The sequence below is a fragment of the Ambystoma mexicanum genome, chromosome 12 (assembly GCF_040938575.1).
Source record: "Ambystoma mexicanum isolate Mex_15411 chromosome 12, UKY_AmexF1_1, whole genome shotgun sequence".
In the NCBI taxonomy this organism is placed as follows: Eukaryota; Metazoa; Chordata; class Amphibia; order Caudata; family Ambystomatidae; genus Ambystoma; species Ambystoma mexicanum.
In genome coordinates, this window is record NC_090936.1 from 620490353 (window position 1) to 620505530 (window position 15178).

The window sequence follows — 15178 nt, forward strand, 5'->3', positions numbered from 1 at the left end:
TTCTGACTGATCAATGAGCTTCTCTGTACTTGAGTCTTGACACTTTGCTTAGCTGTATTTCCCATGGGGCAAAAACCTGTTTACCACCAGATTCTGGGTGGAAGTAAAATCACGGAGAAATACCTGACATTTTCAGTATTTATTACAACTCCTAATCATGCTGTGTTTATTGCTTACAGTTTTAGGGAAATACAGCATGAGATAAATAAAGCAACACTCTGAATGGGTCTGCTCGGTAAAAAGGTGGCATTCTAAACTCTGCCTGTTTTTATCCATTCCGCCCTACTAATGAGCCACAAAGTGTGCTCCACATACTGCTTTGCTCTTGCATTTTGGAATGTTCATTGTGTATGTACCAGGCGAGCAGACCCAATGGGATGGAGGCGATTATATGAGCATTTAGTAGCGTTTCCGTGAATGATTATGTTCATTATAGCTAATGCACTGAATCTGATTTAAGAGATGACTAGTAACCAATGTATTCCTATTACGTTTCTGTCTGTATCTGAATCGTTTCTAATTCTTTCAGCATTTTCTCGCCCTGTCTGAAAAGTGTGCATTAATCTAATCTCATCTAATTATGCTCCTACATTAGGTTTCGTAATTATTGCCGCTGCAATCACTTTAATGCTCTGATTTTGCAACTGGAGCTACCACCTGCAGGTTGCTCTCTCGTCACATGTCCCTTCTGACTCTTTGCTTCCTGGCTGGCTCCTTTTTGACTTTTTACCACTTTTCCAAATTACCAATGGCATTACAGCCCACATTGGCAGGACTGGAAAACGTCCTATTGGCCGTTCATCCATCGTTAAGCACCTGTGGGGGCCCTTAACTCAGGGGTGGGCCTACAAGACAGGCTTCCGCCCTCCAATGCAGGCTGCTAGCCTCAATATTATGTTATTTGATGTTATGCTACGTTATAGGCTCTGTTATGTTACAGGGATTCATAAAGTGCACCTCTGTCTTTTACACAACCTTATGATGCTGCCCAACATCTGGAGTGATAGCCGATGAACTGAATTGAAGATCCATGTCTTGGCAGCAATAGACGGTACCACATTGGAACAGTTCTTTGGCAACCTCATAAAATGTTGCTACTGTATTGGAACTGTACTTACAGCAAGGGGCAAACTCAGAGAAAAGGCGGCCTCGTGCTTAGCCCATACCTGGGATGGGTCCTGCATGTCTAAAGATTGCATAGGCTTCTTCAGTTGACGGCCGGTAGTCTCCAGGAAACTGTCGTAGTTCGTAGTAATAATCATTGCACCTTCATCCAGTAACCGCAGGATTGCTTGCAGAATCACAGGACAGGAAATGCGATGTTCCAAGTTGTCAAACACCTTTATTAAACAGTCTTTGTAAAAGGTGGGCTTTGGATCACCAGATATCTAACAAAAAAAAGACACAACACTGCCTTCATAAAACTGTGCTTTCAGCAGTGAAGTATTAACAAACAGAAAGCAACTGTATTTCCCTGTGGTAGATTCCACCTGTTCCCCATTGTGTATATTTGCATACACAAACAGACAAACCTCATATAGCCCCAAGTGCTTTAGACTGAGCTTCAAGGCTCATTCTAGAGCAGTGGTCTTCAAACCATTTATGCCAAGGCCCCCCCCCCCCCCAGTAAACAAATTGTTCGGGAACCCCCTGCCCCGCCACTCTGTATTGGTGTTATTTTTTTTGTTATAGAGATAGCTGCGAAATGTGTGATGTCCATACACGAGCACACTTGTTTGTTTTGTATATGAGACTCTGACGAGTATGCCAATCAAAGAAGTTGCCTCACATTGTAAATCCACTAGGCCAGCGGCCTGCAAACGTTTTTGGCCTGGGACCCCCCTGAGCAAAATTTGGGTAGGCTGGGCCCCCACAAAAATGCCAAATCGACAGTATGTATTATGCACGGTCAATGTACCCTACTCCCAGTATAGTCCCTGGGCTCCTCCACCTGCTCCCATCAAAGTGGCTGGGCTACTTCATCCCACTCCTACCCAGTCCCTGGGCTCTCCCCACACCATCACACACCCTGTGCTCTCCCCACCCTGCTCCCACCACAATCCCATGGTTCCCGCCCATCCAGCTCCCATCACAGTCCCTGGGCTCCCCCATCCCGTTCCCAACACAGTCTGAGAGCCTGGCGGCTGATGAATTTTTTTAAGTGGCGGGGCATAACTATTTCCTCCAAAAATGCCATAGCGACCGAGCAGAGTGAGGGAGTCTGAACCAATCAAGGGGAGTTTGGTGGGTTTCCCCCCGTGAAATTGTTTATAAAATAATGGGTTAAAATGTTGCATTGTAGAGCATCCTTTAAAAAAAAAAAATGGGTAGAGCATTCTTTAAAAAAAAATGGGTAAACATCCAAACAGTTTGCAATTGCTGCTGGGGTGGCATATGGCACAGGCATGACATGTTTTACTGATAGATGTCCAGCAAAAATATACCATCCCTGTCCCCTGGCCCCTACTAGGCCTAACACAATCAACATGGTTATGTGTGTATGCAAGGTGCTGGGGTGCCAAGGGGGAAAGCATGGTATTTTTGACTGGACATCTATGATAGAAATCCATTAAAAAAATACCATCCCTCTCCCCTGGGCTCTACAGCACCTCAGAAGGAGACAGGATTTTGGCAGATGGGTAGGGGGGATTGTGCAACAAAGGCATTTAGGCATTTCAAAAATACCTTTGTTGTATAACCCTCCTTCCCACATCTATCCACGACTTGCAAAAATCAGCTCAACGGACCAAAGCAAACTAACACACACACACACACACACACACACACACACACACACACACACACACACACACACACACACACACACACACACACACACACACACACACACACACACACACACACACACACACACACACACACACACACACACACACACACACACACACACACACACACACACACACACACACACACACACACACACACACACACACACACACACACACACACACACACACACACACACACACACACACACACACACACACACACACTCACACACACCCCCCGCCCCCCCCACTCTATCATTCACACGAGCATCCATCACCATACACTCATACATAGCACAAGCATTCACGCATCCAAACACGTTTTAATTTAAAAAATGAACATAAACATACCTTCTGCATTGGCCTGCATGTGGGTGCTGAAACGCCCTCTTCCAGGCTGCTCTGTCCGTATGTGTGAGGAGGCGCAGGAGCTCCCCCTCGCACATACAGATATGCAGTGCCACAGCCAGCATTTCCAATGAGCTATGCAATGCTGGCGAAGCAAAGTGCCCCAGCCTTGCATGGCTCAGTGAGCATGTGCGGCTGGCGAACTGAACTGAACTGTCAAAGGGAAATGGGGTTTCCCTTTGACAGTTCAGCCAGCTCAGGAGCACTCCCTCAGCTGGAAAAAGCAGCTGAGGGAGTGCTCATTGTTTCACTGGGCTGGCACCTTAGCTCATCCATAATGGGTTAGGGGGCCACTGGGTGGGCGCCCCCTCGCCATTAGGAATGAGCCGCCAGGCTCGGACTGGCCTATAGGGCAAGGCTGTAGCAAAAATACAAAATGCTATTGTGGGCCAGTCAAAATGGGCCACCTTTTTGGCCAATGTGGGCCAATTTGATGAGTTACTTCACTATGCACTTAGCAATTTTGACCATTGTTGCTGAATAAATATTCTATAAATATCAAAATGTACTTAAATTTTAACACAAAGCACCCCCTTGGGTACTATTCAAACAGTCTGTGAATGAATATCCATTTACAACTGTGGGCCACTTTTTCATTGGTGCCTGAGACAGTGTCATGCTTCAGCCCGACCATGTGAGCCCCCCCTGCCCATTTCTTTACCGACCATGTGAGCCCCCCCCCTGCCCATTTCTTTATTTATTCCAATCTAAAAAAAAATATATACATATTTTTTTGTACATTTCCTGCTGGGCTCTCACAGCCCCCAAGGGATGCAGCCACGCGCCCCACCGTTTGAATACCGCTGTTCTAGAGGATTCCAATGGAGCCCGGCTTTTGAAACTCAGAGCAGCAGTACATACTGTGGTGGAGCTGTGGGGGGAAAAGGTGTTTGGCTGTTCCCCTGCCCTCTTCATTTCCCGGGGCAGCCGCTCTCCCTTCTATTGCAATGTCAGGGTAGTGAGCTGTTTTTGACAAAAGCACACGTGTGTGCATCAGTAAGAGAAGACTAGCCCAAGTGTGTGCCCAGCCCTGTCTCGTCCCCTGGGCCCGAAACAGGCCTGAATAGATTAATTTCTTGCTGAACGAACCCCGGATGAAGAGAGCTGAGCTGCAATGCGGGAGCACACAGGTGCCACTAACACAACGACTTGGTTAACTTGCTGGCCTCCTCTCGTCTCCTGACATATTCCCCGCATTGAGAAGGACCCCTCTTGGTCCCACTTTCTCGCCGCCCATCCCGCAACCATCGTGTTTCTCTGTTACTGTGAGTCCTCCCGGGAGTGAGGACACCATCATGGTGTGTAAAGGTAAGTGAAAGAGAAAGAAACAAGTGTTTCTCTATGCGCATGCTGTGAGTTCCGTGTATGTGGGGTAGGTGTGTGTTTGGCGAAGACACTTTGAATGCGTGAGTGTGAATATGTAAATCTGCATTTTTTTAAATGCTCTTGTGGTTTTAATGAAACCCTACACATTGTATACAGATATATCAAAAGACACACAAAACATATAGACGAACAATTACTGTAAAAACGTCGCACGCATTTTAAGCATTCACAAACTTAATTCTAAAATGTAACTATCTCACACATATTAATCAACATCTCTCCGAACTGGGACTATTATCCATCACAGTTCGACAATCAAATTACACTGGATCCTAGGTCCCAAGAACTAACATCTTGCATGTGAATATTATTAAAGAGATATTTCAACCTGAGCAAATACCAAGTCATAATTGATCACTTGCTGTTGGCTTATCGACTACCAGTAAAAACTCATGGCTATTTGACTATAGTATGGGACATGGGGTAATCAAGTTTCGTAAAGTTCCAATTACCCCAATTTACCACAAAAACGAAAAGCGAGGCTCACAGGAGGCATTTTGGATCTTAACCCTAAAACCTCCCTAGTTGGCAATACATTTAGGTGAAAGCGCCAAAAAAGTGCCCTCCATTTGTGATATGGGATTTGGGATGAATTGTTGGATTTCTCCTCAGACGTGACTATACATGATAGGCAATAGGTTCAAATCCTATCTCTAGTAGTGCACCAATCAAAGTCATAAATGCCTTTTTTTGATGGGCAGGGGTCTTTCCTGCAATAGCTAGTGTGTTAAATTCAGCGTCCCCAACAGCCTCTCACAGCTATCAGCCCAAGAATCCAATGCCACAGCTTTGTCGTCAGCAATCCATAAGTTTCGGTCTGAGTACAGACTGCACTGGTGACGGTCCAACACTTTTGTGCATGTGTGTGTGTGTATGACTCAGTGTGTGTTTGTGGCACTGGACTGGCAGAGGCAGGATGAACACCATGCATTAGTTGTATGCTGCATCAGCGTGTTTTTGCAGGGCAATGCTGGCATAAATTGGGCACATAAACAAGAAAAATGTCTTAGGGCAAATGCTGTAATATATCGGCTACAACCAGAATCAGCACTTTCAGTGCTGAAATATACAGGCCACAGCCAGCATGAAAATGTGTTAACGGTGGTATGTGGCCATATTTTGGGCACAACCAGCATGAACATGTTTTATAGCGGCAATACTGGCATATATTTATTGTTGGGACAAGTCAAATGAGCCCCTGTGTTAAAAGGTTTTCCAAAAATGTTCCAGTCTACTGTTGGTGACCTGACTTTTATTGAACACTTCTATATGTTCCTATGCCAAACCTATTGTACATTGTACTTCTTTTTTATCCAGTTTTTCTGATATTTGTGCTATAAAATCTAGCATTTCAACCCATTGTTTAAACCAAAACAGTGGCGGGGAAATTCACCCAAACACCATTTAAGTTTCGATTTCACTCACATGCAAATTTGGGGGAAATGCTGATGCCCCTCTGCTTGCAAAATTCATTAGCTGCCACTGTTACGATCTCTGGGTAAGATACCACACTGGGAGATGCCAGGGGCTTGCAATTTATCTCAGGTCTTCTCTCTGAGGGACCATGCACCTTGATTCATTGATAATGCTGATGCCCTCTCAGGAACCCCACAAAAATGCCTCTCACACCAAACACTGCATCCAACAGTGCACTTAACCCCATTGTAAAATGATCAATCACGCAAAATCATTATAGCATCCCACATAGATACTGCTGTCAAAACCTTCCAGTCTGATGTAGAAAGTAGGTGATGCCTGCTTGCATCTAATAGCAGGGATCTTGGGCAGACATTCTGTTAATTATGAAAATAGTGCTGGGCTGTGGCTGACTCCCCATTATTCTTTATAGTTTATTTAGGATACACGTGGATTTATTAGGTACATAGGATTATGTGTTTCTGGTGTAGCAACCAGAAACACATAAATAAGCATTAAGAGGAAGTTGGGTGTTTTCTCTCAAGTGCACTACAATATAAGGATCGATTTTTGGTTGAATGCCGGTGGAGGATGGAGGGAAAATAGTATGTGTTCCTCATGCGAAGCTGCAAGTAAATCCTTAAGTACGTTTTTATTATTTAATGCATTTTTAAACATGTTCTGTAAAATGTAGAATTTGGAACCCACGTATTTAAAAAATCTTTTTAGGGCGCCAAGGTAACACCCCTTAAAGAGGATTGGGCTGCCTTTGCGTTCCCGTGCCTGCAAGCTCAGCATAGTGTTGGGAAGGAGGGACCCCGGCCCAGACTCCCCATTGCTTTTGTGTGAGAGCTCCGGTAACGTGTGGTAGGGGCTGAGGGAGGTTAAAGGGGGTGGGTGGGTTTTGGTAGAAGCCACAATGTCAGAGGGGGTGCACGTCTTGCTCTAGTAATGCATGGGAACTCAAAACACCATCTTAAATAGTAGCCGCCATATTGGAATCAAGGCCTAGTTTTGCACTGAAGCCAGGGCAGCAGGCCTGAGTCACACACATGGAAATAGAGTGTATGCAGGTGGGAATAGGTTGTAGCTTGGGCACCAGTGAGGACGGCTTGAAGTGCAGAGATTCATAGACCCTTCATTGTCTCATGTTGCCAACATTTCGTATCCCAGAAGGAATTCACCCTGCAAGGACACGAGGGGTTGAGAGCCTACTGAGAAAAGTGATCCCACGAGAAGGAGGGCATGAGCCTCCAACCTTCCCTCTCCCATGTCTAAGTAATAGGACCCGAGAGCCCTAGTCCCAAGACACCCGGCAATTCAATATACCAGCTAGTTCCAGCCTACCAACCATAAAACTGTTAGACCCCCAATCGATCAGAAAATATTTGAAAACAGGGATCAGTTGCTTCATTATAGGTCGCATGATTTGTGCTGCGAGGTGCCAGGAGGGATTAAACAGGATAGCTAAAACGAGGGTCGAGAACTATGGTCGGGTGCCAACTTGTCTGGAATTAAGATATAATATGTTAGAAGCAATGGCCTCGAAGTATCCTCTTAACCCATGTCTGAAGTACCAGGTGCACATCAGGTTAGAGATAGAGCCTGTATTGTTTTCTTCACAAAATTGGCAATCAGTGGTAGCTTCACGCCCGATGATGCGAAAGGAGGAACCCACGTGGAAGAAGATGGACAGAAGAGGCTGGGACCAATGGCCTGGCATCCTTATGGAGCATGTAGCCTATTTATAGGGTCTCAAGCAACCATTCACGCGGGTTTGCACATTATGTAATTAACGTCACTGATGGCGATGTTTGCCTTATATAGTGTTGCACATGCTAATTTACGCAGAACGTTCCGTGACAGCAGAGTTCTTTGCTGGTGCACTTCTATTTTGGCAGAAATAAAACTGTTTTCCTTGCAAGAGGTGTGGTGGGCTGTTTTCCCCAGTGGGTTGTATTTTTTCTGGTGTGATCGTTGAGGGGTTTCTCTACAATAGCTCAGTCCAATTTGGGGCACATATTTACATCCACTGGCTTAAACCTTCAACATCTACCAATGCACAATTCTCTGAGCTGGACAACATTAAATATGTCGCCTAAAGCAATGGTTATAATTGCTAGGAGAAGGGAAAGTCTGGTAGCACAAACAAATGTACAGGCAATAGTGGTGTTAGCAATGGAGTTAAGGCAGAACATCAGCAGGTCAGTAATGATTATAGGTGCGCCTGTGTCAGAGTTCTGACTCAAACAATTAAATATATCCATATAGCTCGTTTCTAGCATTTGAAATACTGAATACAGATTATACTTCCACTTTTTTTCGTTCCATCCAGGTATTACAAATTGTTAAAAATAAAATGCATTTTTAGACTCTGAAGTGGTGGAGATACATGCAGGGTAGCAGTAGTTTCTCATGTTATTTTATGTTATCTAATATTTATTCTGCACCCATCACTATCTGCAAAAGAAAGGCACAGACGGGTGGGTACAATTTACTACATACAGGAAGTAATTAAAATTATAGCACAAAATTAGAAGTTGGAAGACTGGGGAACAATCCTGGCAAACATAATGTGTACTTCCAGAAACCTTTATTCAGAATTTGTTTCTGCAGACACAGTATGGTATGGTTTAAATAAGTATGTGGAATGGCAGCAATTGCATTGGCCAATCTTTAAATTGTATAATTACAGGTATAAAAACAAGTTATAGCTGCCCAGGAAGAAATATTTCACTGTAGATATAAATAATACGCACTAGAACAACAAAGTTCGATTGCTCATTATCTAGTTCATTTTGGGTGAAAGATTTTCAATCTAGGAAACGATGCAAAATGTTACCAAAACATTTCAATGCAACAATAAATACACACAAACCACAATTAAAACATAAAATTGGACACATAACAAACAAAATAAAATAAGGCTCTATCAATCATTTCAAGATAACTACGCTAAGTGGTTTTTGTGTGGTAGGGCCAGCCTGACAAATGTTTCAGTCTATAGAGATTGTGACTGTTCATTACATTCAAGAGGGAGACAAAGGCCGTTCTATAATCACTATAGCCTATTGATCTCAGAATTGGAAGCTGCCACCTTCTTCTCAAGTGTCGATATGGTGGACACATTAGAAGAATGTATTTCATGTCTTCATGAGTTTCAATCAAGCAAAGGCAATGATCTGACTAAAATTGGTCAGGCAACCACTTTCTTACATTTGATTTAAGGTGCAGCAAATGAAATCTTGCCCGAGTTAAGGTACGTCTGTGGACTACCCTAGTAACCATGTCATGGTATTCCAGGAGACCATCTTCAATCGGAAGGCTAAAAAAAGTCCTGACAATAGGCTTTGAAAGGGTGTCCACTAGGTGCTGAATCTCTCACCTGCGCTGGCACTTTGATTATGGCCTAAGCATTCGATGAAATTACCACTAGAGCACACAACGTTGAATCCCAATGTTACAGGAAGAGTATCTTCCTCATTCCCAAGAACCATGCTTTTTTGCTCATGTTATCAGAATATAAGAGCTCTTGTCCCATTGGCCCCAGAACGAATGCTCTTTGTGCAACTCTTTTGCCCAGGCACTTGCCCCAATACCCATTGGCCTTTCCACTTCCCGATTGTGTTAGCCTCTCTGCACACAATCGCATTCACGGTGGACTTTTAGACACCTAATGGGGATTTCAAGAACCCACTCTCTACTGTAAACAAGTGTTGGCAAAGCCAATCATTTTGGTAGTTGAAGTTGTCTATTGCATTTTATATTTATAAATACGAATTCAGTAAATACTTGGGCTCTACTTGCCCATAATTCCAAACATGTCTGCAAGGTATTGTTTGAAGTTATATACTTAGTAGAAAGATTACTCATCACTAAGGTTTCTATTACTAATTATGTTTCAACATACACTAACTTGCAGACATGTGTGGAACATTCAAAGATATTGATTTCAGGGATTGGCTGGAGTGGTAGAGGAGTGAGCTAAGGAGGGAGGGAGCAGGGTGGCATTGGGCAGGAGGAAGGGGTGGGCATGGTAGGCATATGTGAACTAGGGTTGGTGGAGGAAGGCATGGCTGAACTACGGAGGGGTGGTGGTAGAGAGGTAGGGAGAGGGCTGAAGTAGAATTAGTGGGTGGGGGAGTGAGCTATGGTGAGGGGGGAGGTGAGAGGATTGGATAGATGGGGTTATCAGAGAGGGGTGGAAATAAGGTGGACGAACAGAGAATTGGGCAGAGAGGGGGTCGGTGGGGTAGAGAGTGGTGCAGAGAGGAGGTGAGCACAAATGAGTGTCTGGTGTTGGGGGTAGCATAAAAGTGGGTCATGGAGTTTGGGGAAGCACAGGAGGGTAATGGAGTGGTAGGGGAGTACAAGCAAGGGTCAGATGGTGCGGGAGCACAACCAAGGATTAGGGTGTGGGAGCACAAAAGATGGTAGCAGTGCTCAGGTGAGCCCAAAAGAAAGTTGGGGAGCTGGGTGGTAGCACAAAAGAGTGTTGGGGTGCTTGTGGAGAACAACATAGGGTCGGTGTAAGCACAAGAGAGTCTGAGCGCTGGGGGAGCACATAATAGGGTTGGGTTGAGGGTAAGGGCAAAAGGGAGTTAGGGTGGTGGGACAGACAAACAAGGATCGGACTGGGGCAGCACAAAAGAGGCTCATGGTGTTGGGGGAGCACAAAGGAGGGTCAGGTTCTGGTGAGCACAACAGAGGGTTGGGTGCTGTAGGGCACAAAAGAGGGCCACAGTGCTAGTGGAACACAAATGAGGGTCAGGTGCAGGGGGAGAACAAAATAGGGTTGGGCTAGGCACAAGAGGGACAGGGTGCTGACAAAGTACAAAATAGGGTAAATGGTTGAGGGTAAGCACAAAAGGGGGGTGGTGGTGGAGGAGCACAAACCAGGTTTCGAGGGTTGGGGGAGCACAAAAGAGTTTTTGTAGTAAGCACAAAAGAAGGTCGATGGTGGGGGAACACCAAAAAAGTTTGGAGGGTGCAAAAGAAGATAATGTTATTGGGGGAAGCACAAGAGGAGGAGCACAAAAGAGACTCAGGTTCTAAAGGAGCACAAAAGATAGTGGGAATGTGTCCCCACAGGAATGCAGAAGTATATATGTGTCAGGTTCCGTTCCAGGTTACCTAAAAGATGATGATTTGATGAGGTTACTAGCCCTCTCTAGTTATTCCCTTCTAAGTAGCATATAAAAAGACGTAACATGTCACACCTTATTCAGTTTACTGATGTAAACTAGACCCTCTAGTTGGCCATGTGTAAGAAATGGAATTAACATCATCCCATGTCCATGATACGTGGATAATCGTCTACCTATGGGTGGAATTCATGTCAAAAGCACGTATAAATGACATTGTGCTAAATAATCCTGCTCTATAGCTATTGAAATTGGCCCAGAAATAATGGTACTCACACAATCTCTTGGAGGTGATGTTATAGAAGAGATGCATGGCTGTCTGGCTGGTGTTTGCCAACACAAATGAGTGGATCCCCCTAATACTGTTAGAGCCAAAACCTCTCTCCTTCTCTTCAACACACTTCACCACGAAAGTATACATCCTGATTGGAGAAGATTGATCTTTATGTCCTGTCCAATGAATCCTTTAATAGACCAATTACTAGTCTCATGATAGCGTGCTAGTGGGCACACATCCCCCAGCGCTCAAGACAGCTCTTCCTGTGACCGGCCAAATCTATGTCACCTAAGATATTGTGGTCCACCATAAGGCTTAACTGGCCCTCTCTATTTGGTTAACTGTTTTAATCAGTAAACCTTTGGGACTTTGGGACCTCAGCAGGAGGAGATAAGTAGTTGGGCGTATGTAATACAGCTGTTATACTAGCTGGAAAAGCTGCTTGTGTTAAAAATAAAGTGTTAGAACAAGAGAGTTACAATGGGGTGTGCCATCTACAGAGCCAAAGAAAAACGGGCTTACCCAATGTGAACTTGTAAAAGCTGCTATGTCAAAGCCGGGTTAGTTCAATGATGGGGATAAATCACTGATGTCACTGGGTGTTTTTCGACCTGTCTTCTGCTGTCGCCCCTGGGAATTTTGATGGCGTTATCCAGGAATGCAGCCACTTTCTGTGAATCCCCCTTTCTAGTACCTTCGACCAAAGGGCCTGCATTCATACTCGTAATCCTTGAGACGACACCAGGTTGCATGAAAAGCCTGTAAACCTCCTGCCTCTTCCTAATCTCTTGTATCTCCTGGATTTTTTTCACCAACTCCAAAAATACTGCAGGGATATCCCGTTTTTTTGTATGTGCCCTTGTCTCACATTCCTCCAAATTTGCATTACAGAGGAGCTTCAGCAATCTTTCCCTCCCGCTCCCCCTGCGACAAGTTATAACAAATAATTTCTGCGTCTACTCCTCCCCTCAATGCTTTGCTCTTGCCTGGTATTTTTGGTCTAGTTACCCTTCTCTAATAGGCATCCTACCCTCTCATTTTTCCCAAACGGGACCGAGAGCAGCCACACAGAAGCTGTTCATTTTTACTAATTGCAAGCATAATACTGTATTCAAATGTTATTTTCTACCAGACTAATTGTCCTCCTCTACACCCTAGCACAAAACCCCCGAGTCCCTCTGGTCCTAGGACACACCTATACAATAGGACACATAGTTGGCGAGGCTGATCATTTAGTAAAGGGGCTTACCCAAAGGTAAATCACCAGAAAATAGATTAAATCAATCAGGAACTCAGATCAAATTCATTGCACTCCCACACATTCTGGTTAACCTGCCAGCGGCATTTGACAAGGTCGACCATGCCATCCTCCTTGCTCGGCTAGCGGCAGCAGGCCTTCCGGGAACCATCCTGGACTGGTTTTCCTCCTTTCAATCTGATCAGGCCAGTCACTCTCTTTAACACCTTTTCTCTCAAATTCTCAATCACTGTCTTGTGGTGTTCTCCAAGGCTCCGCCTTGTCCCCAATGCTTTTTAACTTCTATGTCCAGCCGGTGGTTGCTCTCATCTGATGTTGTGGCTTCGAGTGCTATACCTATGCCAACGACACCCAGATTCTGGTCAGGTTAGAGCAGGACCAGACAGTAGTGTCCGCACGGCTGTGCGAGTTGCTGGTGGCTTTGAATAGTTGGATGCATAGCAACTGGCTGAAGCTGAATGGGGACAAGATGGAGGTACTGGTGGGTGGCTCCTCTATTAAGACTACCTTTTGAGCTCCTTCGTTCATTCTGGCCTTCTGTTCTAGGGGATTTTCCTATCCCTGTGTCCACGGTGAAGAACCTGGGTGTCTATCTTTCATCCTCCCTGTCTATGGCCGCAAAGGTGAGTGCGGTCTGTAAGATGGGCTTCTACTCCCTGAGGGTACTCCGGAAGATACTACCTTTTCTTCCGGCTGCCCTTCGCCCTAAGGTAGTGGCGACCCTGATCACAAGCCGCATTGATTACTGCAATGCTTTTTATCTGGCCCAGCTGAAATGCCAGGTTCAGAGGTTGCAAAGTCTGCAAAATATGGCAGCATGGGTTGCCACGTTACCTCCATATGGAGCACATGTAAGCCTGGTTCTCTGTTCCCTTCATTGGCTGCCAATGGCTAAAAGGATTCAATTTAAAGCCCTTTGCCTGGTACACAGGCCTTTTATATTCAAGGGGCAGAGTAGTTGCAGGACAGATTTTTGCCATGCATTCCAGGCCAGCTGTTGCGATATAGGACAGACAATTTGTGGACATCCTCAAATTTCAGTGGACGTGGGTTGGGAGTTGGGCTTTCTTTGTGGCGGCAGGAACTCTTTGGAATGACCTACCAGTAGCTATTTGGATCATGGGGAATCACCTTCAATTTCGCCATCTCCTAAAACGTTCCTCTTTTAAGCCGGTTCGGTGGTGATGCCTTAGTATCCTAGCACCAGGATACCTTCGGGTGAACATGCGCTCTATAAGAATTGCTAACATAACCTGTTTCTAAGAATGAGGCAGGTAAGAGGAATAAGAAGGGAGTAAACTCAAGCTGCACGGGAAAAGAAACTGCTACCTCCGGCGAGTTGTTCAGCATTGCTAAGACCAGCACCCACCAGTTAAATGGAGCCATTGACTCCTCTAGGCTCACAGAACCCATCAGGATGGCTGAACTTCTGTGTGGCACACTGGCACCTCATCTCTGAATGCTCCGGCCCATGCCTCTACTCTCTTTGCTCACCTGCACCCTGAGGAAGACAAGAACACAGCTGCTGGTGGGGGAACAGAGACAGGAACAGGGGGTAAGGGGGCACGCTATGATGGCTCAAGCCACACCAGCACCAGCAAAGAGGGGCGGCATTGGAGCAAGGGCAATGGGGTCTCAGTTGTGAACATGATCACATTTTAAAAAGGAGTAAAATAAAAATATATAAAATTGCAACAATATGTAAATTATGTAGAGATTCTGTTAGCGCGAGATTAATTGCGACATTAATGTTAGCTTTAATTCAATGCAAAGTATTTTAGAAATACAATCGAGCTGTTCACATTAATTTACAGTAAACATTGTTCAATTAATATAACACATTGGACATTTAAGAATAACATTCCTACATAAGAATAAGTATATTGATGACACAAACAAATTTGATATAAGTTCCAAGATGGTGTTGGTGAGAATGCAGACAACTATTTCAGGTGGCCATCTTTGAGGAAATGGAAGTGAGTAAGGCTGCATAATCTTTTTTGTAAAAACTTGTTCACTGATTTTATGATTCATTATTTTGAATACCAAATATGACGCTGATTCCAATAGAGACATGAAGGCACTACTGTTATCAAACAAATGTGATAAAACATGAGGAGTTCGAAACCCTCATCATGCTATTTGCTTTTTTCGGGTGTATTACCCATAAAACATATATAAGTAGTACAGTATGTCAGACATAAAAACATTTACTCTTAAAATCCAACACGAAGATAAAGTGCTAGTACATATTTCGGCAGAAATTAGTTTATAGATTATCTAGTGGGCCATAGCAACCCTTAACACTTTAGAAATAAACTCATAAAAACAAAACAGTTATAAAATGTTGCCCTACTATAAATCACAAAATACCAATCTGGATACAAATCTATGCAATAACAATTGGGGTCAACCAAAGACTACATACTGCAGTAACCCACACAATAAATCTGAAATATAGCACCCCTGGATAAACCACAGTTAAATCTAAAACTGA

General features: G+C 44.4%; 1 protein-coding gene across 5 annotated transcripts in view; it reads right to left on the bottom strand.

Annotated features, from left to right (window-relative positions):
• LOC138513915 (protein FAM118A-like) overlaps positions 1-15178 on the bottom strand; it is a 487378-nt gene that overhangs the window by 235627 nt on the left and 236573 nt on the right. For 4 of the 5 annotated variants that reach the window (XM_069629060.1, XM_069629062.1, XM_069629059.1 and 1 more), the window contains one exon: positions 1167-1388. The exons of the other annotated variant lie outside the window; for it this stretch is intronic. In XM_069629060.1, coding sequence (XP_069485161.1) covers positions 1167-1388 — 222 coding nt within the window. The remainder of the gene's footprint in view (positions 1-1166; positions 1389-15178) is intronic. 5 annotated transcript variants of the gene reach the window in all.